At 44.0% G+C, this 27,653-nt stretch overlaps 2 protein-coding genes across 5 annotated transcripts; both read left to right on the plus strand.

The window, feature by feature from the left end:
- Nucleotides 1–822: 822 nt before the first annotated feature.
- On the plus strand, nt 823–27,451 carry RNF135 (ring finger protein 135). 4 transcript variants are annotated; one of them, XM_031010611.3, is made up of 6 exons: nt 1,426–1,912; nt 12,221–12,364; nt 15,518–15,680; nt 21,376–21,440; nt 24,782–24,871; nt 26,202–27,451. In XM_031010611.3, the coding sequence occupies exons 1-6, from the start codon at nt 1,535–1,537 to the stop codon at nt 26,226–26,228; spliced, it is 867 nt and encodes a 288-aa protein (XP_030866471.1). In that variant the 5' UTR covers nt 1,426–1,534; the 3' UTR covers nt 26,229–27,451. The 4 variants fall into 4 exon arrangements, with proteins under 4 accessions (XP_004042030.3, XP_030866471.1, XP_030866470.1 ...); XM_004041982.5 differs by lacking the exon at nt 21,376–21,440 and having other exon boundaries at nt 823–1,912; XM_055388609.2 differs by lacking the exon at nt 21,376–21,440 and having other exon boundaries at nt 1,477–2,213.
- Nucleotides 3,406–12,213, plus strand: LOC101152019 (divergent paired-related homeobox). Its single transcript, XM_055388627.2, is given in 1 exon segment — nt 3,406–12,213. A coding segment is annotated over 1 exon segment (567 nt). The 5' UTR covers nt 3,406–5,844; the 3' UTR covers nt 6,412–12,213.
- Nucleotides 27,452–27,653: the final 202 nt, after the last annotated feature.

The raw sequence follows: 27,653 nt of genomic DNA on the forward strand, positions 1-27,653 counted from the left end.
TTAAAGCTGGTGGGAAGTAACATATTACCTCTGTGTGTTTCAAGTGGGTCAGGGAAGTGCCAGTCCTACCATGTGCCCAGAAAGGGAAAGCACTGGAAACGTTGATGAGCAGCGCTGCCTACTCCATGACACTTCCAGTATTAGAAATAACCACAAACGCTTTTTTTTCTTTTTCTTTCTTTTCTTTTTTCTTTCTTTTTTTTTTTTTTTTTTTTGAGACGGAGTCTCCCTATGTCGCCCAGGCTGGAGTGCAGTGGCGCAGTCTTGGCTCACTGAAACCTCCGCCTCCCGGGTTCAAGAGATTCTCCTGCCTCAGCCTCCCAAGTAGGTGGGATTACAGGCATGCGCCAGGGCGCCTGGCTTTTCTTTTCTTTTCTTTTCTTTTCTTTTCTTTTCTTTTTGTATTTTTAGTAGAGATGAGGGTTCACCATGTTGGCCAGGCTGGTCTTGAACTCCTGACTTCAAGTGATCCAAAGGTCGGCTACAAACTTGTATTATCTGATACCTACTTTGAGCCCAGGCCAGAAAGGATAAAGTAAAGCATGAGACGTTGTTAGTTCATTTCAACAGATTGGGGAGTTGTGGGTTTTAGTCTCTGACGCTTCATTGTTACCATGAGAGCCTGCAAGTTTTTCTTTCTCTTTTTTTTTTAACCTCTTTGGGTCATCTGGGAGGACGTGGTGCTCTTTTAGCTCTAACATTTTCTGGTTGCAATGCGTTTAGGACTGGGATGCGGAGTGAGTGAGTGAGTGAGTGAGTGAGTGAGTGAGCCTTCTCAGGAAAACACTTTCTAGAATTTTGTCCGAGTGTCTGTTGGGAAACGCGCTTACATCCCGCAGAGGGCGGTAAGGACACAGCGCACAACTCTGCCTTATACCTGCGAGTTAAAAAGCCAAGGGTTCGCTCACTCAACCTTGAATGCGCGTCAGAATCACCTGGGGGAGGTTTTATAAAATACCCATGCTCCACCCAAGACAATGAAATCAGACTCCCTGCGAGCGGGGCCGAACATCAGCATTTTTGAGGACGCTCCCTGTGGCTGTGCATCGGTGATCTTTAATCCCCTGCTACTTGTTAGAGGAGCTGGATGACACTTCGTGGGCTCATTCTCATAAATAAGCTGCTGAATGGAGTCCTCTCCTCCCAAGAGTTGTCGGTGTTGCATCTTTTTGTTGTTTATTTTTTTTTTAAGCCAACGGACGAAGACATCCAACGGTGCTGCATCTTAATGGGGGGACATCCAGCTAAAGGGAATCTTGGGGCCTCCGCGGGTTTCTAGCAGCTCGCGGCATGTTGGTTTCCCAGGGCAAGAGGCCGCCACTGAAGGTCAGCTCTGTCTTTCCAGCTGGGCAGTGGAGGCTCTAAGTCTGTTTTCAGCAGGATCGGAGGAAGGAGACGGGGTGGCCCCAAGGAAGAAGGAGAAAAGGCGGCCGAGAAGAGGAGGAGGGCAAGGGGAAGAGGAAGGGCGAGGGAGGAGCCTGAGGAGACTCGCCCGGCTCAACCCAGACATCCGCGCCCCGGCCGCCTGGTGGCCATGGCGGGCCTGGGACTGGGCCCGGGCTCCGCCGTTCCCGTGTGGCTGGCCGAGGACGACCTCGGCTGCATCATCTGCCAGGGGCTGCTGGACTGGCCCGCCACGCTGCCCTGCGGCCACAGCTTCTGCCGCCACTGCCTGGAGGCCCTGTGGGGCGCGCGCGGCGCCCGCCGCTGGGCCTGCCCCACTTGCCGCCAGGGCGCCGCGCAGCAGCCGCAGCTGCGGAAGAACACGCTACTGCAGGACCTGGCCGACAAGTACCGCCGCGCCGCACGCGAGATACAGGCGGGCTCCGACCCTGCCCACTGCCCCTGCCCGGGCTCCAGTCTCCGCTCCAGCGCGGCCGCCAGGCCCCGGCGCCGCCCGGAACTGCAGCGGGTAGGGAGGCCGGGCCCGCAGCTCCCCTCGCTCCCCCGGGCTGCCCGCCGCCTGCCCCTTTCCCATGTGGCTCGAACCCCTTTCCTTAGCCGTTCTACTTTTACGTTCCTTTTCTCAGTCTAAAAGTCGACTCCCGCTCTTCGGAGGTACTTTGGAAAGTTCATATAAGTATGAAGAAGTAGAAAAAAACAAATTCCCCATCTTCCGAAAGCTTGTCAACTTAGCTGCTACACACCTTGGCATATTTCAACTTCTTCCCAATCGATCTTCGGTCTCTTTCTCTGAAACTTGTAAAATTGTGGTAAGATCTATATAACATTAAAACTGGCCATTTTAACCTTTTTCTTTATTTCTTTGAGAGGGAGTCTCGCTCTGTCGCCCAGGCTGGATGGAGTGCAATGGCGTGATCTCGGCTCACTGCAACCTCCGCCCCCCAGGGTCAAGTGATTCTCTTGCTTCAGGCTCGAGAGTAGCTGGGATTACAGGCGTGCACCATCACGCCCGGCTAATTTTGGTATTTTTAGTAGAGACGGCGTTTCGACATGTTAGCCAGGCTAGTCTCGAACCCCTGACCACAGATGATCCGTCCGCCTCGGCCTCCCAAAGTGCTGGGATTACAGGCATGAGCCACAGCGCCTGGCCTCATTTTAACCTTTCATTTTTTTGAGACGGAGTCTTGCTTTGTGGCCCAGGCTGGAGTGCAGTGGCGCCATCTTGTCTCACTGCAAGCTCCGCCTCCCGGGTTCACACCATTCTCCTGCCTCAGCCTCCCGAGTAACTGGGACTACAGGCGCCCGCCACCACGCCTGGCTAATTTTTTGTATGTTTTTTTCTTTTTTTAAAAAATAGGGACGGGGTTTCACCGTTGTTAGCCAGGATGGTCTCGATCTTCTGACCTCGTGATCTGCCCGCCTCGGCTTCCTAAAGTGCTGGGATTACAGGTGTGAGCCACCGCGCCCCGCCTCATTTTAACCATTTTTAAGTGTACAATTCAGTGACAAATTAGTTACATTTCCTGTTGTGCAACTATCACTGCTGTTTCCAAAACTGTTTCATCATCATAAACAGAAACTTTGTACTCATTAAGCAGTAACTCCTCATTTCTCCTCCCTCTAGCGCCTGCTCACATCTAAGCTACTTTCTGTATCTGAGTTTGCCTGTTCTAGATATTTCATATAACTGGAATCGTTCAATGTTTGTCCCTTTGTGCCTGGTTTCTTTCACTTAGCATACTGTTTTCAAAGTTCATTCATGTTGTAGCATGTGTCAGAACTTTATTCCTTTTATGGGGCTGAATAATATTCCATTGGGTGGATGTGCCACATTTTGTTTTGTTTTGTTTTGAGATGGAGTCTTGCTCTGTTGCCAGGCTGGAGTGTAGTGGCACGATCTTGGCTCACTGCAACCTCTGCCTCGTGGGTTCAAGTGATTCTCCTGCCTCAGCCTCCCAAGTAGCTGGGACTACAGGCGTGCACCACCACACCCAGGTAATTTTTGTATTTTTAGTAGAGACGGGTTTTCACCGTTGGCTAGGATGGTCTCGATCTCTTGACCTTGTGATCTGCCCACCTCGGCCTCCGGAAGTGTTGGGATTACAGGCGTGAGCCACCGCACCCAGCCTCACTGTGATTTTGATCTGGATTTCCTTAATGACTAATGATGTTGCCCATCTTTTCTTGTGCTTGTTGGTCATTTATAGATCTTCATTGCAGAAATGTCTATTCAAGTCCTTTGACCATTTTAAAATTGGGTTGTTTATCTTTTTGTTGTTGAGTTTTAGAGATTCCTTCTATATTCTGGATATCAAATTAGATATGACTCACAGATATATTATAAAATATATATTCTCCCATTCTAAGCGTTGTCACTTTCTTGATGGTATCCTTTGATGTGCAAAAGTTTTAAATTTAATTTTTATCTGTTGTTTTCTTTTGTTGCTTGTGCTTCTGTTGTCATATTTACAAATCCATTGCTAAATCTCAGTTCATGAAGATTTACCCCTATGTTTTCTTCTAAGAGTTTTTTGTTTTTTTTTTGAAACGAGGTCTCGCTCCTTTCCCAGGGATGGAGTGCAGTGGCACGATCTCAGCTCACTGCAGCCTCCACCTCCCGGGTTCAAGCAATTCTCCTGCCTCAGCCTCCAAAGTATTTGGGATTACAGGTGCCTGCCACCACACCTGGCTAATTTTTGTATTTTTAGTAGAGACGGGGTTTCACTGTGGGCCAGTCTGGTCTTGAACTGCTGACCTCAAGTGATCTGCCCACCTTGGCCTCCCAAAGTGTTGGGATTACAGGCATGAGCCACTGTGCCAGCCTCTTCTAAGAGTTTTATGGTTTTAGCTTACGTTTAGGTAATTGGTCAATTTTAAGTTAATTTTTGTATATGGTGTGAATTAGGGGTCCAACTTCATTCTTTTGTATGTGGAAATCCAATTGTCTTGGTACCATTTGTTGAAGAGTCTATTCTCCATTGATTAGACTTGGCATCCTTGTCAACAATCATTTGGCTGGGCCAGGCATGTGGTTCACACCTGTAATCCCAGCACTTTGGGAGGCCAAAGTTTCATCTAGAGATGAAACCCCATCTCTAGAAAAATACAAAAAATTAGCTGGGCATGGTGGCATGTGCCTGTAGTCCCAGGTACTTGGGAGGCTGAGGTAGGAGAAATCACCCGAGCTGGGAGTTTGAGGTTGCAGTGAGCTGTGATTGTACCACTGCACTCCAGCCTGGGTAATGGAGTGAGACTCTGTCTCAAAATAAATGTATAGTTTTATTTCTGTACATTCCATTTTATTCCATTGGTCTATATGTCTGTACTTATGCTGGTACCACACTATTTTGATTACTATAACTTTGTAGTAAATTTATAAATAGAGAAGTGTGAGTTCTTTGACTTTGTTTTTTGTTTTTTTTCCCCAAGATTGTTTTGTTATTCAGAACCCCTCGCAATTCCATCTGAATTTGAAAATTGGCTTTTCCATTTCTACAAAGTAGGCTGTTGGAATTTTGATAGGGATTATGTTGAATCTGTAGATCACTTTGGGTAGTATTGACATCTTAACAATATTAAGTCTTCTTTCCCTAAAACACAGAATGTCTTTTTATTTATTTTTATTTGGGTCTATAATTCCTTCAGTGATTTTTTTTTGTAGTTTTAAGTGTATAAGTCTTTCACCTCTTTGATTAAATTTATTCCTAGCTGTGTTATTCCTTTTTATTATTATTATTATTATTTTTATTTTTTGAGACAGAGTCTTGTTCTGTCACCCAGGCTGGAGTGCAGTGGCACGATCTTGGCTCACTGCAACCTCCATCTCCCGGGTTCAAGTGATTCTTCTACCTCAGCCTCCCGAGTAGCTGGGGTTACAGGTGCCCATCACCACCCAGGCTAATTTTTATATTTTTGTAGAGATGGGGTTTCACCATGTTGGCTAGGCTGGTCTCAAACTCTTGACCTCAGGTGATCTGCCTGCCTCGGCCTCCCAAAGTGCTGGGATTACAGGCATGAGCCACTGTGCCAGGCCCATTATAATTTATTTTAAGAGATTTTTCAGGCAGATTGTCATGGCTCACACTTATAATCCTAGCACTTTGGGAGGCAGAAGCAGGAGGATTGCTTGAGCCCAGGAGTTCAAGACCAGCCTGCGCAGCATGGTGAGATCCAATTAAAAAAAAAAGAAAAAAGAAGCTATGAGACCCAATGAAAAAAAAAGAAAAAAGAAGCTGGGTGTGATGACACATGGCTGTGGTCCCAGCTACTTGCGAGACTGAGGTAGGAAGAACACTTGAATCCTGGAGGTTGAGGCTGCAGTGAGCTGTTTTCATGTCACTGCACTCCAGCCTGGGCAACAGAGCAACATCCTCTTTCCCCTTAAAAAAAGATTGCTACTTATGCCTGCACCTGAGCCCAGGCACACATCTGGATTAGAAGATGCCAGCCTCGGAGGATCTTCCTAAAGGCAAGGACCAGATGCATTCACACAGGAAACGAACCATGTTCACTGAGAAGCAACTGGAAGATCTGAACATCTTGTTCAATGAGAACCCATACCCAAACCCCAGCCCTCAGAAATAAATGGCCTCGAAAATAGACATACACCCAACAGTACTCCAGGTCTGGTTCAAGAACCACAGAGCAAAACTCAAGAAAGCCAAATAAAAGCATATTCAGCAAAAACAAGAAACTCCACAACCGCCAATACCGGAGGGTGGAATCACCACCAGTGTCGGCCTGAGAAATGCAGACACACTACCCAGATTGCCCAACACTGCTCACCTGATTGGCCTGGTGTACATGGGTCATCGGGTACCCTCTTTCCAGCTCATCCTGTACCCCAACCTCAAGGTCCCTGCAGATGACTTCGTTGGCCACAGAATAGTCCATTTTGGCTGCTGCCAAGCTCCTAACATATATGGCTTCTACCCCATTTTGGAATCCCAAGTTTGGGCTCCAAGCTTCAATTCTGACTCTTCTGCCTGTTCATCTGTACAAAGTTGAGAGATGATAAATACAAAAAGTCACATGTAAAAATAAATAAATACTAAAAAAATTTTTTTTGTTTGTTTTTTTGAGATGGTGTCTCGCTCTGTTGCCAGACTGGAGTGCGGTGGCGTGATCTCTGCTCACTGCAACCTCCACCTCCCTGGTTCAAGTGATTCTCCTGCCTCAGTCTTCCCAGCAGCTGGGATTACAGGCACACGCCACCACACCTGGCTAATTTTTGTATTTTTAGTAGAGACGGGGTTTCACCATGTTGGCCAGGATGGCTTTGAACTCCTGACCTCATGATCCACCCGCCTCGGCCTCCCAAAGTGCTGGGTTTACAGGCATGAGCCACCACGCCCAGCCTATTTCAATTTTTTTTGAATGTTTTAAGACTTGTTTTTGTGACCTGACATATGTTAGGTCTTAGATTTTGTGACCTATCCTTGAGAATGATCATGTGCTGAGGAAAAGATCCATGTGTATTCTGTAGCGTGGATGTAAATGTTCCGTAAATATCTATTAGGTCCATTTGATCTATAGTACAGATTAAGTCCAATATTTCCTTGTTACTTTTCTGTCTGAATAATTTGTTCAATGCCAAAAGTGGGTTGTTGAAGTCTCCAGCTGTTATTGTATTGGAGTCTGTCTTCTCTTTGGCTCTAATAATACTTGCTTTACATGTCTGGGTGCTTTAGTGTTGGTGCATATATATTTACAGTTGTTATATCTTCTTACTGAATTGACTCCATCATTATAAACTTTGTCTTTTATTATAGATTTTGTTTTGAAATCTATTTGTCTGATATATGTATAGCTAATCCTGCTCTTTTTTGGTTTCCATTGGCATGGGATATATTTTTCCATCCCTTTATTTTCAGTCTATATGTGCCTATAGATGAAGTGTGTTTCTTGTAGGGAATAGATCATTGGGTCTTGTTTTTTTATCCAGTCAACCACTCTGTGTCTTTTGATTGAAGATTTTTGTTCATTTACATTCAATGTTATTGATAAGTAATTCTTGCCATTTTGTTATTTGTTCTTTGGTTGTTTTGTTTTGTGGTCTTCTCTTCCTTCTTTCCTTCTTTTCTGTCTTCCTTTAAATGAAGATGATTTTCTCTGGTGCTATGATTTAGTTTCTTGCTTTTTATTTTTTGTGTATCCATTATATGATTTTTGATTTGAGGTTACCATGAGCTTGCAAGTAGTATCTTATAACCTATTGTTTTAAGCTGATAACAACTTGACACTGCTTGCATGAACTACCTAACAAGCAAAAAGAAAACTAATAAAAACTCTACACTTCAAATTCATCCCCTGCTATTTAATTTTTTGTTATTTCTGTGTATATCTTATACTATCTATATGTTTGAAAGTTGTTGTAGTTATTTTTTATTGGTTTTCTGTGACCTTACTATTACTAGTGAGGTTTTTGTTTTGTTTTGTTTTGAGACAGAGTTTTACTCTGTTGCACAGGTTGGAGTGCAGTGACGTGATCTCGGCTCACTGCAACTTCCACCTCTTGGGTTCAAGAAATTCTCCTGCCTCAGCCTCCCGAGTAGCTGGGACTACAGGCATGCGCCACCATGCCCAGCTAATTTTTGTATTTTTAGTAGTGACAGGGTTTCATCATGTTGTCCAGGCTGGTCTTGAACTCCTGACCTCAAGTGATCTGCCCACCTCAGCCTCCCAAAGTGCTGGGATTACAGGCCACTTCCTGGGTTCAAGCGATTCTCCTGCCGCAGCCTCTGGAGTAGCTGGGATTACAGGCGCCCACCACCACGCCCGGCTAATTTTTGTATTTTTGGCAGAGACGGGGTTTCACCATGTTGGCCAGGCTAGTCTTGAACTCCTGACCTCAGGTGATCCACCCGCCATGGCCTCCCAAAGTGCTGGGATTACAAGTATGAGCCAGTGCGCCTGGCCACCTTTTCTTTTTGATTGAAGTATTCCCTTTAGCATTTCTTGTAGGACAGGTCTGGTGTTGATAAAATCCCTTAGCTTTTGTTTGTCTGGGAGAGTCTATTTCTCCTTCATGTTTCAAAGCTATTTTCACAAATTATAGTTTTCTAGGGTAAAAGTTTTTTCCTTCAGCACTTTACATATGTCATGCCACTCTCTCCTGGCCTATAAGGTTTCCACTGAAAAGTCTGCTGCCAGATGTATTGGAACTCCCTTGTATATTATTTATTTCTTTTCTCTTGCTGCTTTAGGATCCTTTCTTTATCCTTAACCTTTGGGAGTTTTATTATAAATGCCTTCACATAGTCTTCTTTGGGTTAAATCTGCTTGGTGTTTTATAACCTTGTTGTATGTAGATATTGATGTCTTTCTCTAGATTTGGGAAGTTCCATGCTATTATTTCTTTGAATAAACTTTCTACCACTATTTCTTTCTCTACCTCCTCTTAAGGCCAATAATTCTTAGATTTGCCCCTTTGAGGCCGTTTTCTAGATCTTGTAGGCATGCTTCATTCTCTTTTCTCTTTTGTCTCTTCTTACTGTGTATTTTCAAATAGGCTAAATTCAAGCTCACTAATTCTTTCTAATACTTGATCGATTTTGCTATTGAGAGACTCTGATGCATTCTTCAGTATGTCAGCTGCATTTTTCGATTCCAGAATTTCTGCTTGATTTTTAATTATTTCAATCATTTTGTTAAATTTACCTGATAGAATTCTGAGTTCCTTCTCTGTTATCTTGAATTTCTCCAAGTTTTCTTAAATCAGCTATTTTGAATTCTCTGTCTGAAAGGTCACATATTTCTGTTTCTCCTGAATTGGCTCTTGGTGACTTATTTAGTTAGTTTGGTGGGGTCATGTTTTCCTGAATGGTCTTGATGCTCGTGGATGTTTGTCAGTGCCTGGGCATTGAAGAGTTAGTTATTTATTGTAGTCTTCACAGTCTGGGCTTGTTTGTACCTGTCCTTCTTGGGAAGGCTTTCCAGGAATTTGAAAGGACTTGGGTGTTGTGGTCTAAGCCATATCTGCATTAGGGGGCACCCCAAGCCCAGTAAAGCTGTGACTCTTGCAGACTACTCGAGGTACCACCTTGGTGGTCTTGTATAAGATCCAGAAGAATTATCTGGATTACCAGGCAGAGATTCTTGTTCTCTTCTCATACTTTCTCCAAAACAGTCTGTCTGTGTGCTGAGCTGCCTGGAGCTGGAGGTGGGGTGACAGAAGCACCTTGTGGCCATGACCACTAGAACTGCACAGGGTCAGACCTAAAGCCAACACAGCACTGTGTCTTACCCAAGCCCCTTGTTAACCACTATCTGGCTACCACCTATATTCACTCAAGGACCTAGGGCTCTATAATCAGCAGACGGCAAAGCCAGCCAGGCTTGTGTCCTTCCCTTCATGGTGGCACATTCACCCAGGCTTGGGGTGGGTCCAGAGACCCATCTCAGCACTAGGACTTGCCTAGGAGTTGCAGTCCTTGTGGCCTAGACTGCCTTTCAAGTTTATTTAGAGCCCCAGAGCACTTCAGCCCACAGTGGAGAGGCTTACCAGAACTCAGGTTCCAATAACTGGGGTGGGTGATTTGATTCCTCTCTGGCTAGGACTGATCTAAATGCTCCCTCTGTGGGTAGGCGTCAGCTGAATTCAGCCCAGTTTTGCTTTGTGAAGTGACAAGGCAAAGTCTCTCTATTCTCTTTATCACCATGCTCTCCCTTTCCCGAGTGCACAGATTCTCTGTGCATGTGGCCCCTGACACATGGGATATGGGTTGCATTGGCAATTCAAGACTGTTTTTCCTACCCTCTTCAGTGCCTGTTTCAGTAATATAAAGTTAAAACCAGGTACTGTAAGTACCCCTGATTTTTGGTTCTTATGAAGGTGCTTTTTTGTGTAGTTGTTAAATTTGGTGTTCTTGTGGGAGGGATGATCAATGGAGCCTTCTATTTGGCTATCTTGCTCTGCCCTCTCCACCCTTAAGTCTTCTGGCTTTCCCCCACTTCTCTCTGGCCCTAAACCATTTTTAAGTATACAGTTTGGTGATATGAAATACATTCACAATGTTTTGAAACCATCACTACCATCATTTCCATAACTTTAAAAAATTTTAAATTAACATGACTGGTTCTTCAGGGTACCATAACTCTTTTCAACTTGCAAAAGTGGAATTCTAGGAGGACATTAAAGTTCTCCATTTCCTCTTCCCCTGGCCTCTGGCAACCATCATTCTAATTTCTGTCTCTGATTTTGACTACTCTAAATACCTCATATAAGTTGAATCATACAGTATCTGTCTTTTTGTGACAGGCTTATTTCACTTAGCATAATGTCTTCAAGGGTTATTTATGTTGTAGCATATGTCAGAGTTCCCTTCCTTTTTAAGGCTGAGTAGTATTCTATTGTATGTATATGCCACTTTTTGCTTATTCATTCATTTGTCTGCAGATACTTGGGTTGCTTCCATGTTTTAGCTAGTGGGAATAATACTGCTATGGGCATGAGTTTATGAATCTCTTTGAGATCCTGTTTTCAATTCTTATATATCCAGAAGTGGAATTGCTAAATCATATGGTAATTCTAATTACATATATATACATATATATATATATTTTTTTTTTTGAGATGGAGTCTGGCTCTGTCGCCCAGGCTTGAATGCAGTGGCATGATCTTGGCTCACTGCAACCTCCATCTCCCGGGTTCAAGAGATTTTCTTGCTTCAGCCTCCCACGTAGCTGGGATTATAGGTGCCTGCAACCACACCTGGTGAATTTTTGTATTTTTAGTAGAGATGGGGTTTCACCAGGTTGGCCAGGATGATCTCGAACTCTTGACCTCAGGACATCCACCTGCCTCGGCCTCCCAAAGTGCTGGGATTACAGCCATGAGCTATTGCGCCTGGCCTATTTTTAATATTTTGAGCAACCACCATTCTGTCTTCCATAGTGGCTATATCATTCCCACCAACAGTGCAGAGGGTTCCAATCTTCCCACACCATCAACATTTGTTATTTTGTTTTTTTTTTTTTTGATAGTAGCCAACCTAATGAGTGTGAGGTGGTATCTCACTGTATGTTTTGATTTGTATTTCCCTAGTGATTAGTGATCTTGAGTGTCTATTCATGTGCTTATTGGTGATTTGTATATCTTCTTTGGAGAAATGTCTATTCAAGTTCTTTGCCCATTTCAAAATTCAGTTGTTTGTGGGTTTTTGCTTGTTTGTTTTACCAACCAAACAAGCGGCAGTGATATGTTTTTATTGTTGAGTTTTAGAAATTCTCTGTATATTCTCAGTATTAATGCCTTATCAGATGTATGACTTGCAAATATTTTCTTCCATTTTTGTGGATTGCCTTTTTACTCTATTGTTCGTGTCTTTTGATGCACAAATGTTTAAACATTTCATGTAGTCCAATTTGTCTCCTTTTTTCTTTTGTTGCCTGTGCTTTTAGTGACATATACAATAAATCATTGCCAAATCCAATGTCATAAATTTTGCCCTATGTTTTCTTCTAACAGCTGTATTATTTTAGGTCTTACATTTAGGTCTTTGATCCATTTTGAGTTAGTTTTTGTATATGATGTTAGGTAAGGGTCCAACCATATTCTTTTGCATATAGATATCCAGTTTTCACAGTACAATTTGTTGAAAAAACTGTCCTTTCTCCATTGAATGGTCTTGGCACCTTCGTCAAAAATCATTTAACTATATATGTGAGAGTTTATTTCTGGGTACTCTATTGTATTCCATCGGTCTGTATGTCTGTTTTTATGCCATTACCACAGTATTTATGACTCCCTCTGTCTAGTGGTGGTTCCCGGGTCCAGTTTTATAGAACCCAGGACCTGAACTTTGCTGTTTTGAAGGTGGCAGTAGAGAAGAGCATCACAGAAGTTGGTCAGGAGCTGACAGAGCTGGTGGAACATCTTGTAGACATTGTCAGAAGCCTGCAGAATCAGAGGCCCCTATCAGAATCTGGACCAGACAACGAACTGAGCATCCTGGGCAAGGTAGGCTCCACTGGGAGAGGAAAGGATGTGGAAGGGAATAGGGCTAGGGATTGCTTTCAACTGGAACAACATGAACATATTTGAACCTGAAGGATACAATAAGTCTCAATCTTTTATTGTTCTCTTTACTACCAGACATGGATGATTGGACATTTGGAATGCTTGAGGTAAGGTTGGGAAGCTTCAAATGGGCTAGGATCACTCCACCTAACAAGCTATCTCTAAGATCACCGGTGACCTCTGTGTATAACGTTCTGGTGCCCATCTTCATTGACCTTTCAGCAGCCTTTGACACAGTGGACCACACCTTCATTCTTAGCTTTTGGGACAGGAATCTTTTGGCTTTCCCCCACCTCTCTCTGGCTGATCCTTCTCAGTCTGTTTACAGGCTCTCTCTCCTCTGCTTAGGAATTAAATGCTGGAGTTCCTCAAGGCTGAGTTGTAGGTCCCTTTGTTTCCCCTGCAGGTAGTCTTCCCTGCATCCGTGGCTTTAATGACCACCTCTATGCACAAATAATAGCTCCAGGCTGGAGCCTTCTCTGAGCACTAGGCTGGTATGTCTTCCTTCTCATCTTTTCTTCTTGGGTATCTCAAAGCATCACAATGTGTCCTAAACTGCTCCTCTTCTGGGATTTCTCATCTCAGTGCTTGCCCCATTATCTTTCCAAGTACAGAAGCCAGAGACCTGGAAATCATGTTACCTTCTTCTCCCTTACCCTAATATGCAGCATATTGTAGCTTTAAGACCTGCCTAATTACCTCTCAAATCTATTTACTTATTCTTGAGCTCCTTTGAGACTTCTCTAATCCAAGCCTCTGATAATTTCATGTCTGGATTGCTGTCATAGTCTTCCAAATGCTCCACTCTCCCTCTTCTAGTCTGTTTTCCTCATGGTCATCACAGTGACTACCACAAACATCAATCTGAAAATGTAACTCATCTGCTTAAAACATTCAAATTACATCAGTTTGCTCAGGAGTAAGACCCAAATCCTCACAGGACCAACAAGGCCCTGTAGGATCCCATCTCTGTCTGCCTCTCAAATCTCATCTCTGCTCATGCCGCCTGGCTCTGTGCGCTCTAGCTACACTGGCCGCACAGTCGCTCTAGTGTGTCTCACGTCTTCCTACTACAGGGCACCCTTCATGGAATGCTCTCCTTTCCCTCCATCACTTAGGTAATACTTGCTCATCCTTCAGATCCTAGCTAGAATGTCATTTCTTCAGAAAGAAGCCTTCAATGATTTCCTTGAACAAATCAAATCTCCCCATTAGAGGCTCTGAGGACTCCATGTACCTTTCATTTGTAGTGGTTATCACCATTGCACCTTTGTAATGACTTGTGCCATACTCTATATTAATGTCTGCCCCCCTCCCTTTTCCTTCACTGGACTCTCAACTTCAGGAGGACAGGGACTTTTGATGCTTTTTTTTTTTTTTTTTGAGACAGAGTCTTGCTGGAGTGCAGTGGCGTGATCTCAGCTCATTGCAACCTCCGCCTCCTAGGTTCAAGTGATTCTCCTGCCTCAGCCTCCCGAGTAGCTGGGACTACAGGTGTCCGCCACCACTCCTGGCTAATTTTTGTATTTTTAGTAGAGACGGGGTTTCACCATACTGGCCAGTCTGGCCTGAAACTCCTGACCTTGTGATCCACCTGCCTCGGCCTCCCAAAGTGCTGGGATTACAGGCGTGCCCCACCTTGCCTGGCTGATGCTTTTGTTCTTTTGTCCACCATTGTGTCCCCAGGCCCTAGCACAGTACCCAAGTACCCACTTACAGTAGGGGTTCAACAAATACCCACTGAATGTATGAATAAATGCATCTTTAGGGATGCGACGTGTTGGGATAGAAAGTCTGAGAGTCTGACTTTCAGAATTGACATTGTCACTCACTAGTATTATGACCTTGGGCAAGTCATTTCATCTATCTGCGTCTCAGGTTCCTATCTGTAATATAGAAATAATGATACAGGGCCTGCCACATCGTTGGTTTATTGTGAGGATTAAAAGAGGTATAAGAAAGTGCTTGAGCAATGTTAAAATGTGGGATGTTATAATTAACTGTGGCAATTGAGTTAACCTTCATGAATTTCATCTTCTTTTGTAAAATGGAGATTTTTTACAGGTTGATAAACCTACTTTGTGAGGTTGTTATGCAAATGAGAGAAAGGCAATATCTATCATGTAGAAGACACTCAATAAGTGTAATACTACCGTATTTTGATTGGTGGAAAGAATGGGGAGTGGATTATGCAAAGGTGGGAAGGAAAGTCAGGGGTTGAAGTTGGTGAGCAGATAAAGGGCTGTATTGGGGAAGAACAGGACCTGAGGCTAAAGAAAATCAGGGAGCATGTGTTGAAGGCCCTAGAAAGCAGGACCTGGATGCAGGCAATTTGACAGGGAGCTCTTGCGAAGTGAAATGATATAATGATAGAGGTGGGAAAAGGTTCCTTTTTTTTTTTGTGGAAGGGAGTCTTGCTCTGTCGCCCAGGCTGTAGTGCAGTGGCATGATCTTCTCAGCTCACTACAACCTCTACCTCCCGGGTTCAAGTGATTGTCCTGCCTCAGCCTCCCATATAGTTGGGATTACAGGCACTTGCCATCATGCCTGGCTAATTTTTGTATTTTTAGTACAGACAGGGTTTCACCATGTTGGCCAGGCTGGTCTCGGATTCCTGACTTCAGGTGTTCTACCCTCCTCAGCCTTCCAAAGTGCTGGGATTACAGGTGTGAGCCACCACACCTAGCCGAAAAGGTTATTCTGACCTCCATGGTTTATCTCAGTAACTATCTGTAGTATTTATTTTATAAAGCCCTTATAAGATGCGCCTAGAAATGTTAAACTTTTTTGGTATTACCTAAGAAATCCATGTTTATTGTGTAAAATATTAGAAAGCACATAGCATTAAATAAAGCAAATTAAAATGCTCCATAACCCCATCACCCAGAAATAACCACTCTTTGATATTTTTGCTGTACTATGTATTATTCCAGATTTTTTTCAAGGCATATTTTTTGAGGGCCTAATTTTGTTTTTAAAAACTTGCTGGGAATTAAATAGAAAATTATAGATGAATAGAAAAACTTGAATATAATAGTTGATAGACTGCATAGGGGACTTCCATTTATTCAGTTTTAAATGGTTTATCAATAGGCTTTTTCTTCTGGGGTGGATCTTTCCATGGCTTCTCCAAAGCTGGTGACTTCCGACACAGCTGCAGGGAAAATCAGAGATATTCTCCATGACCTAGAAGAAATTCAGGAAAAATTACAGGAAAACGTCACCCGGAAAGAGGCTCCTGAAGCACAAATGCAGGGTGAGCTGATCTTATTTATTGGAGGAGGATTAAATATGGAAGTTGGGGGGAGTAGCAGAGTGCTCCATGGCTTTGTTCTCTGGGGATAGGATCCCAGAGTCCAGCTGTATTACCACTGTGGTGTCGTGAATCAGGTAGGGGTGGGCTGAAGTGATTTTGTGGCTGAATATGTTTTTGGCAATGACTGAAGGTGTGATGTATCACAAGTCCTTAATAGATAGAAACTCATTTTTGAAGATCCATGCACACAGGTCCTTACTGATCAAGTGTGTTATCTTACTGCAGAGATTCTGAAATAGGCCACTTTTAATTTTTTTTTTTTTTTTTTGTGATGGAGTCTCACTCTGTCGCCCAGGCTGGAGTGCAGTGGCACCATCTGGGCTCACTGCAAGCTCTGCCTCCTGGGTTCACGCCATTCTCCTGCCTCAGCCTCCCCAGTAGCTGGGACTACAGGTGCCCGCCACCATGCTGGCTAATTTTTTGTGTTTTTGATAGAGACGGGGTTTCACCATGTTAACGAGGATGGTCTCAATCTCCTGACCTTGTGATCTGCCCGCCTTGGCCTCCCAAAGTGCTGGGATTACAGGCGTGAGCCACCGTGCCTGGCCTTAAATTTTTAACTAGTAAATGTCTTCTTCTTCTTTTTTTTTTTTTTAAATAATTTTGTTTTGTTTTTGTTTTATTTTGAGACAGAGTCTCACTCCGTCACCCAGGCTGGAGTGCAGTGGTGCGATCTTGGCCAGAATTACAGGCGTGCGCCACCACGCCTGGCTAATTTTTGCGTTGTTTTTTTTTCTTTTCTTTCTTTCTTTTTTTTTTTTTTTTTTTAAGTAGAGACAGAGTTTCACCATGTTGGACAGACTGGTCTCAAACTCCTGACTGCAAGGCTCACCTCGGCCTCCCAAAGTGTTGGGATTACAGGCGTGAGCCACCGCACTTGGCTGTAAATGTCTTTCTTAACAAAGCATATAGGCCAAGTGCAGTGGCTCATGCCTGTAATCCCAGTGCTTTGGGAGGCTGAGGTGAGAGGATCTCTTGAGGCCAGGAGTTCAAGACCAGCCTGGACTACAGAGAGAGAGATCCTGTCTCTACAAAAAATAAAAAGTAACCAGATGTGGTGGTGCACACCTGTAGTCCCAGCTACTCTGTAGGCTGAGGCTGGAGGATCACTTGAGCCACGGGTTCAAGGCTGAATGATCATGCCACTGCATTCCATCCTGGGCAACAGAGGGAGATCTTCTCTACAAACAAAACCAGCATGCCACTTTGTAACTAGTTCTTGATACAGTCTATTAAAATATAATCTCTGGGGAGTGTGTTAATGTTAATATTAAACAGTACCATATAGAAAAGAACCTTTCTGTCCTGATCCTGTAGTTTCTCTGTTGTTCTTCCAGAGTTATTGAAAAATAACTAACACCTTCCTGTCAGACATTAGATGTTAGCTCTGTCTGGTCTCCCAGGGTTCTTCCTCCTGCTCTGGCCACTGCTATCTTCATATGCTTTAGAGGCATTTCTTCTGTAGCTTTTCCTCTTCTGATGGCTTTTATATCCTTTATATTTTCATATTTAAACAATCTTATGCTACTTAAAAAATCATTTCTGGCCAGTGCAGTGGCTTATGCCTGTAATCCCAGCACTTTGGGAGGCCGAGGCGTGTGGATCACCTGAGGTCAAGAGTTCAAGACCAGCCTGGTCAACCTGGCGAAACGCTGTCTCTATTAAAAACACAAAAATTAACTGGGCACGGTGGTGGGTGCCTATAATCCCAGCTACTCAGGAGGCAGAGGCACAAGAATCACTTGAACCTGGGAAGCAGAGGTTGCACCATTGCACTCCAGCCTGGGCAACAAGAGTGAAACTCTGTCTCAAAAAAAAAAAAAAAGAATCATTTCTTATGTAAGTGGAGAAGCATGATTCCTTGGAAAAAGCTTCTTAAGGAAAACAATTAGAGAGCAGTTTATTGTTCCAAAAATTATCTGAGAAAGAAGCACCTTCGTATTCTGTGTGCTTCTAAACTTAGGTTGGGTTCCTTAGTGATTTTATTTATACAAATTTAAGATCAATTTTTAAATTTTGGGGGGTTAAATTTAAAATTTCATATTCAAAAATCAAAACAGGGCTGGGCGCGGTGGCTCATGCCTGTAATCCCAGCACTTTGTGAGGCCAAGGAGGGTGGATCACCTGAGGTCAGGAGTTTGAGACCAGCCTGGCCAACATGGTGAAACCCCGTCTCTACTAAAAATACAAAAAATTAGCCGGGCGTGGTGGCACACTCCAGTAGTGCCAGCTACTCCAGAGGCTTAGGCAGGAAAATTGCTTGAACCCGGGAGGCAGAGGTTGCAGTGAGCCACTGCACTCCAGTGTGGGTGATGAGCGAAACACCATCTCAAAACAAACAAACAAACAAAAACAGTATAAAAAGGGCATACTGCCCAATCTCTCTTCCATCCTTGCCAATTGCCCCATTCTCTCTTCTCAGTGCACCACTTTTATTACCGTTTTTTTGAGTGTCTGTTCAGAATTTATTTATGCAAATGTCAGCGAATATGAATTTATATTTTTATTTCTCCCAATCTTTTTTTAATACACAAAAGATAGCACATTATATACATTGTCCTGCATTTTGCTTTTGTCTTTTACTTTATACATCTTTATTTTATAGTACAGTAGTTAGGACATTTTTTCTTTGCTTTTGTTAGTACCTAGGGCATTTTCTCTTACAGTTGCTCAGTATTCCAATATCTGGGTATGCCAACATTTATTTACTCCATCCTCTGCAGATGAATGCGTGATTGTTTCCAATTGTTTACAATGACAAATAATGCTAAAATCAATAACTGTGTATGTACATTGTTTCATATGGGTGTAGATACAATTGTAGCTCAAATTGCCAGTGAAGGTTGCTGGGTCATAGGGTAAATTCATTTGTCATTTTGATAGACATTGCCAAATCACCCTCCAGTTGGGTTATACCAGTCTTCACTCCCACAGAAGAAGTGTGTGTCCCCAACCTGCCAACTGAGTATGTTGTCAAACATTTGTCTTTTTTTTTAAACCAATCTCATCGGTCAAAATATTGATGTGAAATTAGCCAGTCTTGGTGGTGGGTGCCCGTAATCCCAGTTACGTGGCAGGTTGAGGCAGGTGAATTGCTTGAACCCGGGAGGCAGAGGTTGTAGTGAGCCAAGACCGCGCCATTGTCCTCCAGCCTGGGCAACAAGAATGAAACTCTGACTCAAGAAAATACATTGACATGAGAGTATACTGCACGTTTTTTTTCTCTTTCTTTTTCTTTTTTTTTTTTTTGAGACTGAGTCTCGCACTTGTTGTCCAGGTTGGAGTGCAGTGGCCCGATCTCGGCACACTGCAATCTCCGTCTCCCAGGTTCAAGTGATTCTCCTGCCTCAACCTCCTGAGTAGTTGGGATTACAGGCACCTGCCACCAGGCCTCACTAATTTTTGTACTTTTAGTAGAGATGGAGTTTCACCATGTTGGTCAGGCTGGTCTCAGACTCCTGACCTCAGGTGATCTGCTTGCCTCAGTCTCCCAAAGTGCTGGGATTACAGGGGTGAGCCACCGTGCCCGGCCTATACTACACTTTTAATTTGTGTTTCTCCATGAATTGTCTTTCATATCTTATGTTATTGGTCTTTTAAAAATTGACATTTAGGAGCTCTTTGTAAATTAAAGAGATTAAACTTTTGTCTGTTATATGAATTGCAAATTTTGTTCCTTAATATGTCATTTGTCTTTTTATTTATCTTTTATGGGTTTTATAATGCCATATAGACATTTTTAAATTTATGTAATTTTTTTTTTTTTTGAGAAGCAGTTTCGTTCTTGTTGCCCAGGCTGGAGTACAAAGGTGTGATCTGGCTCACTGTAATATCTGTCTCCTGGGTTCAAGTGATTCTCCTGCCTCAGCCTCCCAAGTAGCTGGGATTACAGGCCTGTGCCACCACACCTGGCTAATTTTTGTATTTTTAGCAGAGACAGGGTTTCCCCATGTTGGTCAGGCTGGTCTCAAACTCTTGACCTCAGGTGATCCACCTGCCTTGGCCTCCCAATCTGCTGGGATTACACAGGAATAAGCCACCGCGCTCGGCCTTTACATAATTTTTTATAGAGATGAAATCTCACTGTTTTGCCCAGGCTGGTCTCAAACTCTTAGGCTCAAGCAATCCTTCTGTCTCTGCCTGCCAAAGTGCTGGGATTACAGGTGTGAACCACCATGCCTGGCCTCAATTTTTTTTTTTTTTTTTTTTTAGCGACAATAGACAGAGCCTTGTTCTGTTGCCTAGACTGGTTGACTAGAGTGCTGTGGCAATTCCTGGTCTCTAAATGTTTCTTTTTTATTTTTTTGAGACAAGGTCTTACTTTGTTGCCCAGGGTGGAGTGCAGTGGTGCGATCATGGCTCACCCCAGCCTTGACCTCCCAGGCTCAAGTGATCCTCCCTCCTTAGCCTCCTGAGTAGCTGGGACTGCAGGTGCGTGTCACCGCACCTGGCTAATTCTTGTATTTTTGGGTAGAGACAGAGTTTTGCTATGTTTCCTAGTCTGGCCTGGAACTCCTGGGCTCAAGCAATTAGTTCACCTTAGCCGCTTGAGTAGGTGGGACTGCAAGGTGGCGCTACCACACTCAGTTAATTTTTTGTTTATTTTTTTTGTGGAGAAGAGGTCTTGCTTCTATTTTCATGTAGTAAATTTTGTTCATTTTTTCTTTTATGCATTGTAGATTTTAAGTTTTAGTTAGAAAACTCAACCCCCTGAAGTTTAGAAAGGAATTTTCTCAGGTATATGTGTGTGTTTGTACTTATACAGTTTACATTTAAATCTTTGGTTTCATGTTTTACATTTAAATCTTTGACTCACTTCAAGTATATCTCAGCATGTATCCTAGTGCATTTTGTTTTATTTGTTTATTATTATTATTATTATTAATTTTGAGACAGAGTCTCACTCTGTTGCCCAGGCTGGAGTGCAGTGGCGCGATCTCGGCTCACCACAACCTCCGCCTCCCGGGTTCAAGCAATTCTCCTGCCTCAGCTTCCTGAGTAGCTGGGATTATAGGCTCCCTACACCACATCTGGCTACTTTTTGTATTTTTAGTAGAGATGGGGTTTCGCCATGTTGGCCGGGCTGGTCTTGAACTCCTGACCTCAGGTGATCTGCCTGCCTTGGCATCCCAAAGTGCTGGGATTACAGGCATGAGCCACAGCACCTGGCCTTACTTATTTTTTAAATAGAGACAGGGATTTCACTTTATTGCCCAGGCTGGTGTTGATCTCCTAGCTTCCAGCAATCCTTGTGCTTTGGCTCCCAAAGTGCTGGGATTACAGGCATGAGCCACCATACCGAGCCCCTAGTGAATTTTAAGTAAGATTTGTGTAGTGCCACTTTAGAGACATATCTCATAGCATTTTCATGTTTAATGATATTGCTCTGCTTAAAATGTTGCTCTTAACTGGAGAACCATGATTCTTTGGAAAAAATTTCCATGGTTAAGTGTAAATTATTTCTCTCATCAATAGAGATTAAAAAAAGTATTAGGGAGTGTTAATTAAAAAAAAAAGTAAATAACTTCAGTAGGTTTTGCAAACGCTTTTTAAAAATTTTTTTTCCTTTCTCTTTTGTTTATAATCTGCATTCTGCTGAATTAATTAATTAATTAATTTTTTTATTTTGACACAGGTTCTCTGTTGCCCAGGCTGCAGTGCAGTGGCACAATCACTGCAGCCTCGATCTCCCAGGCTCAGGTGATCTTCCTTCCTAAGACTCCCAAGTAGCTGGGACTACAGGCATGTGCCACCACACTCAGCTAATTTTTTGTACTTTTTGTAGAGATGAGGTTTTGCCATGTTGCCCAGGCTGGTCTCCCACTCTTGGGCTCAAGCGATCCTCCTGTCTCAACCTCCCAGAGTTGTTGGATTACAGGCGTGAGCCATAGTGTCCAGCCAAACATTTTTTAAAAACCTATTAACAATAAGTAATAATCGTATCAGCAAAATAGGAGAACAGTGATATTCATCTGAATTTTGTGTTTTTCTAAATTGTAGTGAAAATACATACAACATAAAATTTACTATCTTAACTATTTTTAAGTAGGCAGCTCAGGCAGGTGCAGTGGCTCATGCCTGTAATCCCAGCACTTTGGGAGGTTGAGGTGGGCAGATCAGTTGAGTCCAGGAGTTCAAGAGCAGCCTGGGTAACATAGTGAGACCCACTTCTCTACCAAAAATACAAAAACTAGCCTGCTATGGTGGCACATGCCTGTAGTCCCAGTCCCAGCTACTTGGGAGGCTGAGGTGGGAGGATCACTTGAGCCTGGGAAGCAGAAGTTGCAGTGAGCCGAAATCAGGCCACTGCACTCCAGCCTCGGCAACAACAACAAAAAAAGTAGCAGCTCAGAGCTCAGTACTGTTAAGTATGTTTACATTATCATATAACCAATCTCCAGATCATTTTCTTTTTTGTAACTTTATTTTATTTTATTTTATTTTTTTGAGACAGAGTTTCACTCTTGTTGCCCAGGCTGGAGTGCAATGGCATGATCTCGGCTCACTGCAACCTCTGGCTCCTGGGTTCAAGCGATTCTCCTGCCTCAGCCTCCCAAGTAGCTGGCATTACAAGCATCCACCACCACACCCGGCTAATTTTTTTTACATTTTTAGAGACGAGGGTTTCACCATGTTGGCCAGGCTGGTCTCAAACTCCTGACCTCAGGTGATCCGCCCGTCTCGGCCTCCCAAAGTGCTGGGATTACAGGTGTGAGCCACCACGCCTGGCCTGTAACTTTAATTTTAATTTTTTAGGATCAGATCTTACTTTGTTGCCCAGGCTAGAGTACAGTGGCACAACTATGGCTCACTGTAACCTCAATCTTCCTGCTTCAGCCTCCCCAGTAGCCAGGACTATAGGCCCACACCACCATGCTCAGCTATTTAAAGAATTGTTTTGGCCGGAACAGTGGCTTACGCCTGTAATCATAGCACTTTGGGAGGCCGAGGCGGGTGGATCACTAGGTCAGGAGATCAAGATCATCCTGGCTAACACGGTGAAACCCCGTCTCTACTAAAAATACAAAAAAATTAGCTGGGTGTGGTGGTGGGCGCCTGTAGTCCCAGCTACTCAGGAGGCTGAGGCAGGAAAATGGTGTGAACCCGGGAGGTGGAGCTTGCAGTGAGCCGAGATCAAGCCACTGCACTCCAGCCTGGGCGACAGAGCGAGACTCTGTCTCAAAAAAAAAAAAAAAAGAATTGTTTTGTAGAGACAGGGTCTCATTATGTTGCCCAGGCTGGTCTGGAACTCCTCCTGGCCTCAAGTGAGCCTGCTGCCTCAGCCTCCTAACTAGCTGGGACTATAAGCATGGGCCACCACGCCTGGCTTGCAGAATTGAAACTCTATACCCATTAAGCAACAATTCCACATTCCCTCAACCCCCTCCTACCTGGCAACCACTATTCCACTTTCTGTTCTATGAATTTGACTATTCTAGATACCTCATGTGAGTGGAATCATACAGTATTAGTGTGTGAGAGGTTTATTTCACTTAGCATAATGTCCTCCAAGCTCACCTATGTTGTAGCATATATCAGAATTTGTTACTTTTTTTTTTTTTGAGACGGAGTCTTGCTCTGTCACCCAGGCTGGAGTGCAGTGGTGCGATCTTGGCTCACTGCAACCTCCGCTTCCCGGGTTCAAGCAATTCTCCCACCTCTGCCTCCCTAGTAGTAGCTGGGATTACAGGCATATGCTACCACCCCTGACTAGTTTTGTGTGTGTGTGTGTGTGTGTGTGTGTGTGTGTGTGTATTTTTTAGTAGAGATGGGGTTTCACCATGTTGGCCAGGCAGGTCTCGAACTCATGACCTCAGGTGATCCGCCTGTCTCAGCCTCCCAAAGTGTTGGGATTACAGGTGTGAGCCACCATGCCCAGGCAGAATTCATTACTTTTTTTTTTTTTTTTTTTGAGATGGAGTCTCACTCTGTTTCCCAGGCTGGAGTCAGTGGTGCGATCTCGGCTGACTGCAAACTCCGCCTCCCAGGTTCAAGTGATTCTCCTGCCTCAGCTTCCCAAGTAGCTGGGACTACAGCCATGTGTCACCACATGCAGCTAATTTTTGTATTTTTAGTAGAGATGGGGTTTTACCATATTGGCCAGGCTGGTCTTGAACTCCTGACCTTGTGATCTGCCTGCCTTGGCCTCCCAAAGTGCTGGGATTACAGGTGTGAACCACTGCGCCCGGGCAGTATTCGTTACTTTTTAAGGCTAAATAATATTCCATTGTATGTATATATCACATTTCTTTATCCATTTCTCTGTCTCTGGACACATGGATTGCTTCAGTTCCCACTTGAATTTTGAGAATGGCCTCTTTACAGGCAGCTCTCTTGCTCTCATGACCTAAGTTATCACAGGCACACCCTAGACAAGGTCTTTCATCTCTTCTCAGGTGGAGTCTTAGATTCACTTCAGCTGCTGTCACTTCAAGATACAAGTAGGACAAGATTTTGCCTTCAAAGTCTGCACTCTAGGACTTCCCTTACTTATCATCTGCCTGACGTGGTCATTGCACTCTAGCACACATGACTGCTTTAAGTTAATAATTAAACTTTAGCACATTGAGAGGGAATTAGGAGGTGTCAGCAATAGTGATGAATCTCACCCCAACTCATGTTACCCAGTTTATGTAACAACAGTTTAAAACATTGACTTGGGGGTCCTGGATATTCTAGGTGTTAGGGTGCTGCAATCCCCTGGAACTGTATTAGTTGATTTTATTTCATGAGTGTGCATAAAACACCTTCTATCTATGGGACTGGCATGGGGCTTGGTGCTTAGAACATATAGATGAACAAGATCTTTGCTAGCAAGGAGCTGAGAGCTTAGTGAAGAAAGAGTGAAAAGTCCACAGTGAGAACATGGAGGTGCACATACCTGGGCTGCAGGCACACTGCCTCTGCCTGATCCAGTCCTGACACTGAAAAATATGTAGATGATAAGAAGACAAGCCATGTGCCTTGACCATGATGTTTGGAGACCTTCAGTTTGCCTTTTTCTGATGGGACTTTCCTCTGTTAATTTTTTTGTTACTTAGGAGAACTCCTGGAAGCCCCGTCTTCCTCCTCATGCCCATTGCCTGACCAGAGCCACCCTGCACTCAGGAGAGCTTCTCGGTTTGCTCAGTGTAAGTATATGGTCCACTTTAAACATGGGTTTGGCTTCCCGCAGAGCGGGCTTCGAGAACATCCTATGTCCATCTCCCTACTGCTAGGGCCACTCCTTGGCTTACTGCACATGGATTTGTTCCAGGTCCCTCCACGGGGGGAGCTGATTGCAAAGGCAAAGCAGGTTGAGACTCTAGACCCAAGAGCACTCAGAGTCCAGCCAACCTTTGAGCATCTCTGCTGTGGCCACCAACTACAGCCAACTGCCTGTTCCCAAACCTGCTGAGGTATTTCTGCATCTGTGCTATGGCCACCAACTATAGCCAACTGCCTCTTCCTAAACCTGCTGAGGTATTTCTGCCATCTCAGTCTGGGATAGTCCTTAAGAGCATGGATCCCAGAGCCAGACTGCTTGGGTTTGACTCCCAGCAGCTCCACTAACTAGCTGTGTGATCTTGGGCAAGTCACTTAAGCTTCCTAGAGCCTGGGTTTCCTCATCTGTAAAATGGAGATAATATAGTACTTCTCTTGCGGGATTGCCATGAGGGTTAAGTGAGTGAGTATGAGTAAAACACCTAGAGTAGTCATGCTATATAAGTGTTAGCAATTTATTCACTCAATAGGAAACCAAATGAAATATACAAAGTGAGTAAGACATGGTCCTCAGTCAGGAAGTTTCAGTTTAACTGGGAAGGTATAAACAGCTGTGGTCATAAATCACCATAAGACGAGCGTGAGCCACCGCACCTTGCCTACGCCCAGCTAATTTTGGTATGTTTAATAGAGACAGGATTTGGCCATGATGGCCAGGCTGGTCTTGAACTCCTGGCCTCAAGTGTTCCACCTGCCTCAGCCTCCCAAAGTGCTGGGATTACAGGGGTAAGCCAGTGCACCTGGCTGAAGGAGCTGGCCTGATTTTTAAAATTGACATATAATAATTGTATAGTCTGGGTGCAGTGGCTCATGCCTGTAATTGCAGCACTTTGGGAGGCTGAGATGGCAGGATTGCTGGAGCTCAGGAGTTCGACACCAGCCTAGGAAGCATGGCAAAATCCTGCTTCTTTTCTAAATAAATTTTAAAAATAGATAAATATAATAAGTGTACATATTTATGGGATACATAGTGATGTTTCAATACATATGGTGCATAGTGATCCGATCAAGGTAGTTAGCATATCTATCATCTGAAACATTTATCATTTCTTCCTGTTGGGTGATGTACCAATTTTAATGCCAGTGTGAGTGAAACATCACACCAAAAGATACAAAGTTGCTATTTGAAGACTTCTTAGCATGGACCATCAAAAGATGATCGGCCATGTTCTTATTGTTCTTTTTTTTTTTCCAAAGGGGCCATCCGTCCAACCTTTAACTTGAAGAGCCTTTCCTGCAGCCTGGAGGTGTCCAAGGATTCCCGTACAGTGACTGTGTCTCACCGCCCACAACCCTATCGCTGGAGCTGTGAGAGGTTTTCTACCAGCCAGGTCTTATGTTCCCAGGCCCTGTCTTCTGGAAAGCATTACTGGGAAGTGGACACTAGGAATTGCAGCCACTGGGCAGTTGGGGTGGCTTCCTGGGAGATGAGCCGCGACCAGGTCCTAGGAAGGACTATGGACTCTTGTTGTGTGGAATGGAAGGGGACTAGCCAGCTCTCTGCATGGCACATGGTCAAGGAAACTGTCCTTGGCTCAGACAGACCTGGGGTGGTGGGCATCTGGCTGAACCTTGAGGAGGGAAAGCTTGCCTTCTATTCAGTGGACAATCAGGAGAAGCTTCTGTATGAGTGTACCATCTCTGCCTCCTCTCCTTTGTACCCTGCCTTCTGGCTGTATGGCTTACATCCTGGAAATTACCTGATAATAAAGCAAGTAAAGGTGTAAGGTTTCCTAAGGGATTACAACACAGTGGTTTCCTGGTCTCTCTCCCTGTCATCAATCAGGGTAGTAACTTGACTTAAGAATACCACTTTTTAGAAAAATTACGATAGAGATGGGATCTCACTAGGTTGCCCAGGCTGGTGTCGAATTCCTGGCCTCAAGCAATCCTCCCACCTCAGCCTCCCAAGGTGCTGGGATTACAGGTGTGAGCCACCACACCTGGCCAAGAATACCACTTTTGAAGTTAATCCTTTTGTGTGATACAGGATGAACTTGGGATGTTTGAACCCTGGACATTCCAAATAAAGAATAGGCCCCTGCCTGGCTCCTGGGAGATAACCTCTAAGCCATTAGAATATCTTGCCTGATAAGAGTGTTTTTGTTTACCTGTGGGCCTTGGGCCATGCAGTATCAGCTTGACCTTGCAAGGTCAAGCTGAGGAGACTAAGTTAGCCATGTGGGCAGTGAAGCATGCCAATGTGATCAATCCCTAGTAAAAGCCCTGGACACCTAGGCATGGGTGAGCTACTCTGGTTGGTAATACTCCGTGCACACATCATTGTAGCCACACATCATTGCTGGGAGAATTAAGCATTATCCTGAAGACTCTGCCAGGAGAGGATAATTGGAAGTTCTCTTGGACCTTACCTTATGTGCCTTTCTTCATTGCTGATTTTAATCTGTATCCTTTCACTGTAATAAACTGTAACTATGAGTGCAACACTTTGCTGAGTTCTGTGAGTCCTTCTAGTGAATCACTGAACCTGAGGGCAGTCTTAGAGGATCTCTAAACATAATTTGCTACTTATCAGTTGCTATGTAAGAATATTGCCACAAATTTAATGGTTTAAAATAACACATAGATATTATTTCACAGTTTCTGTGAGTCAGGAGTCAGGGCATAGCTTAGCTTAGGCTCCTACAT

This window comes from Gorilla gorilla, chromosome 4, assembly GCF_029281585.2.
Source record: "Gorilla gorilla gorilla isolate KB3781 chromosome 4, NHGRI_mGorGor1-v2.1_pri, whole genome shotgun sequence".
NCBI lineage: Eukaryota > Metazoa > Chordata > Mammalia > Primates > Hominidae > Gorilla > Gorilla gorilla.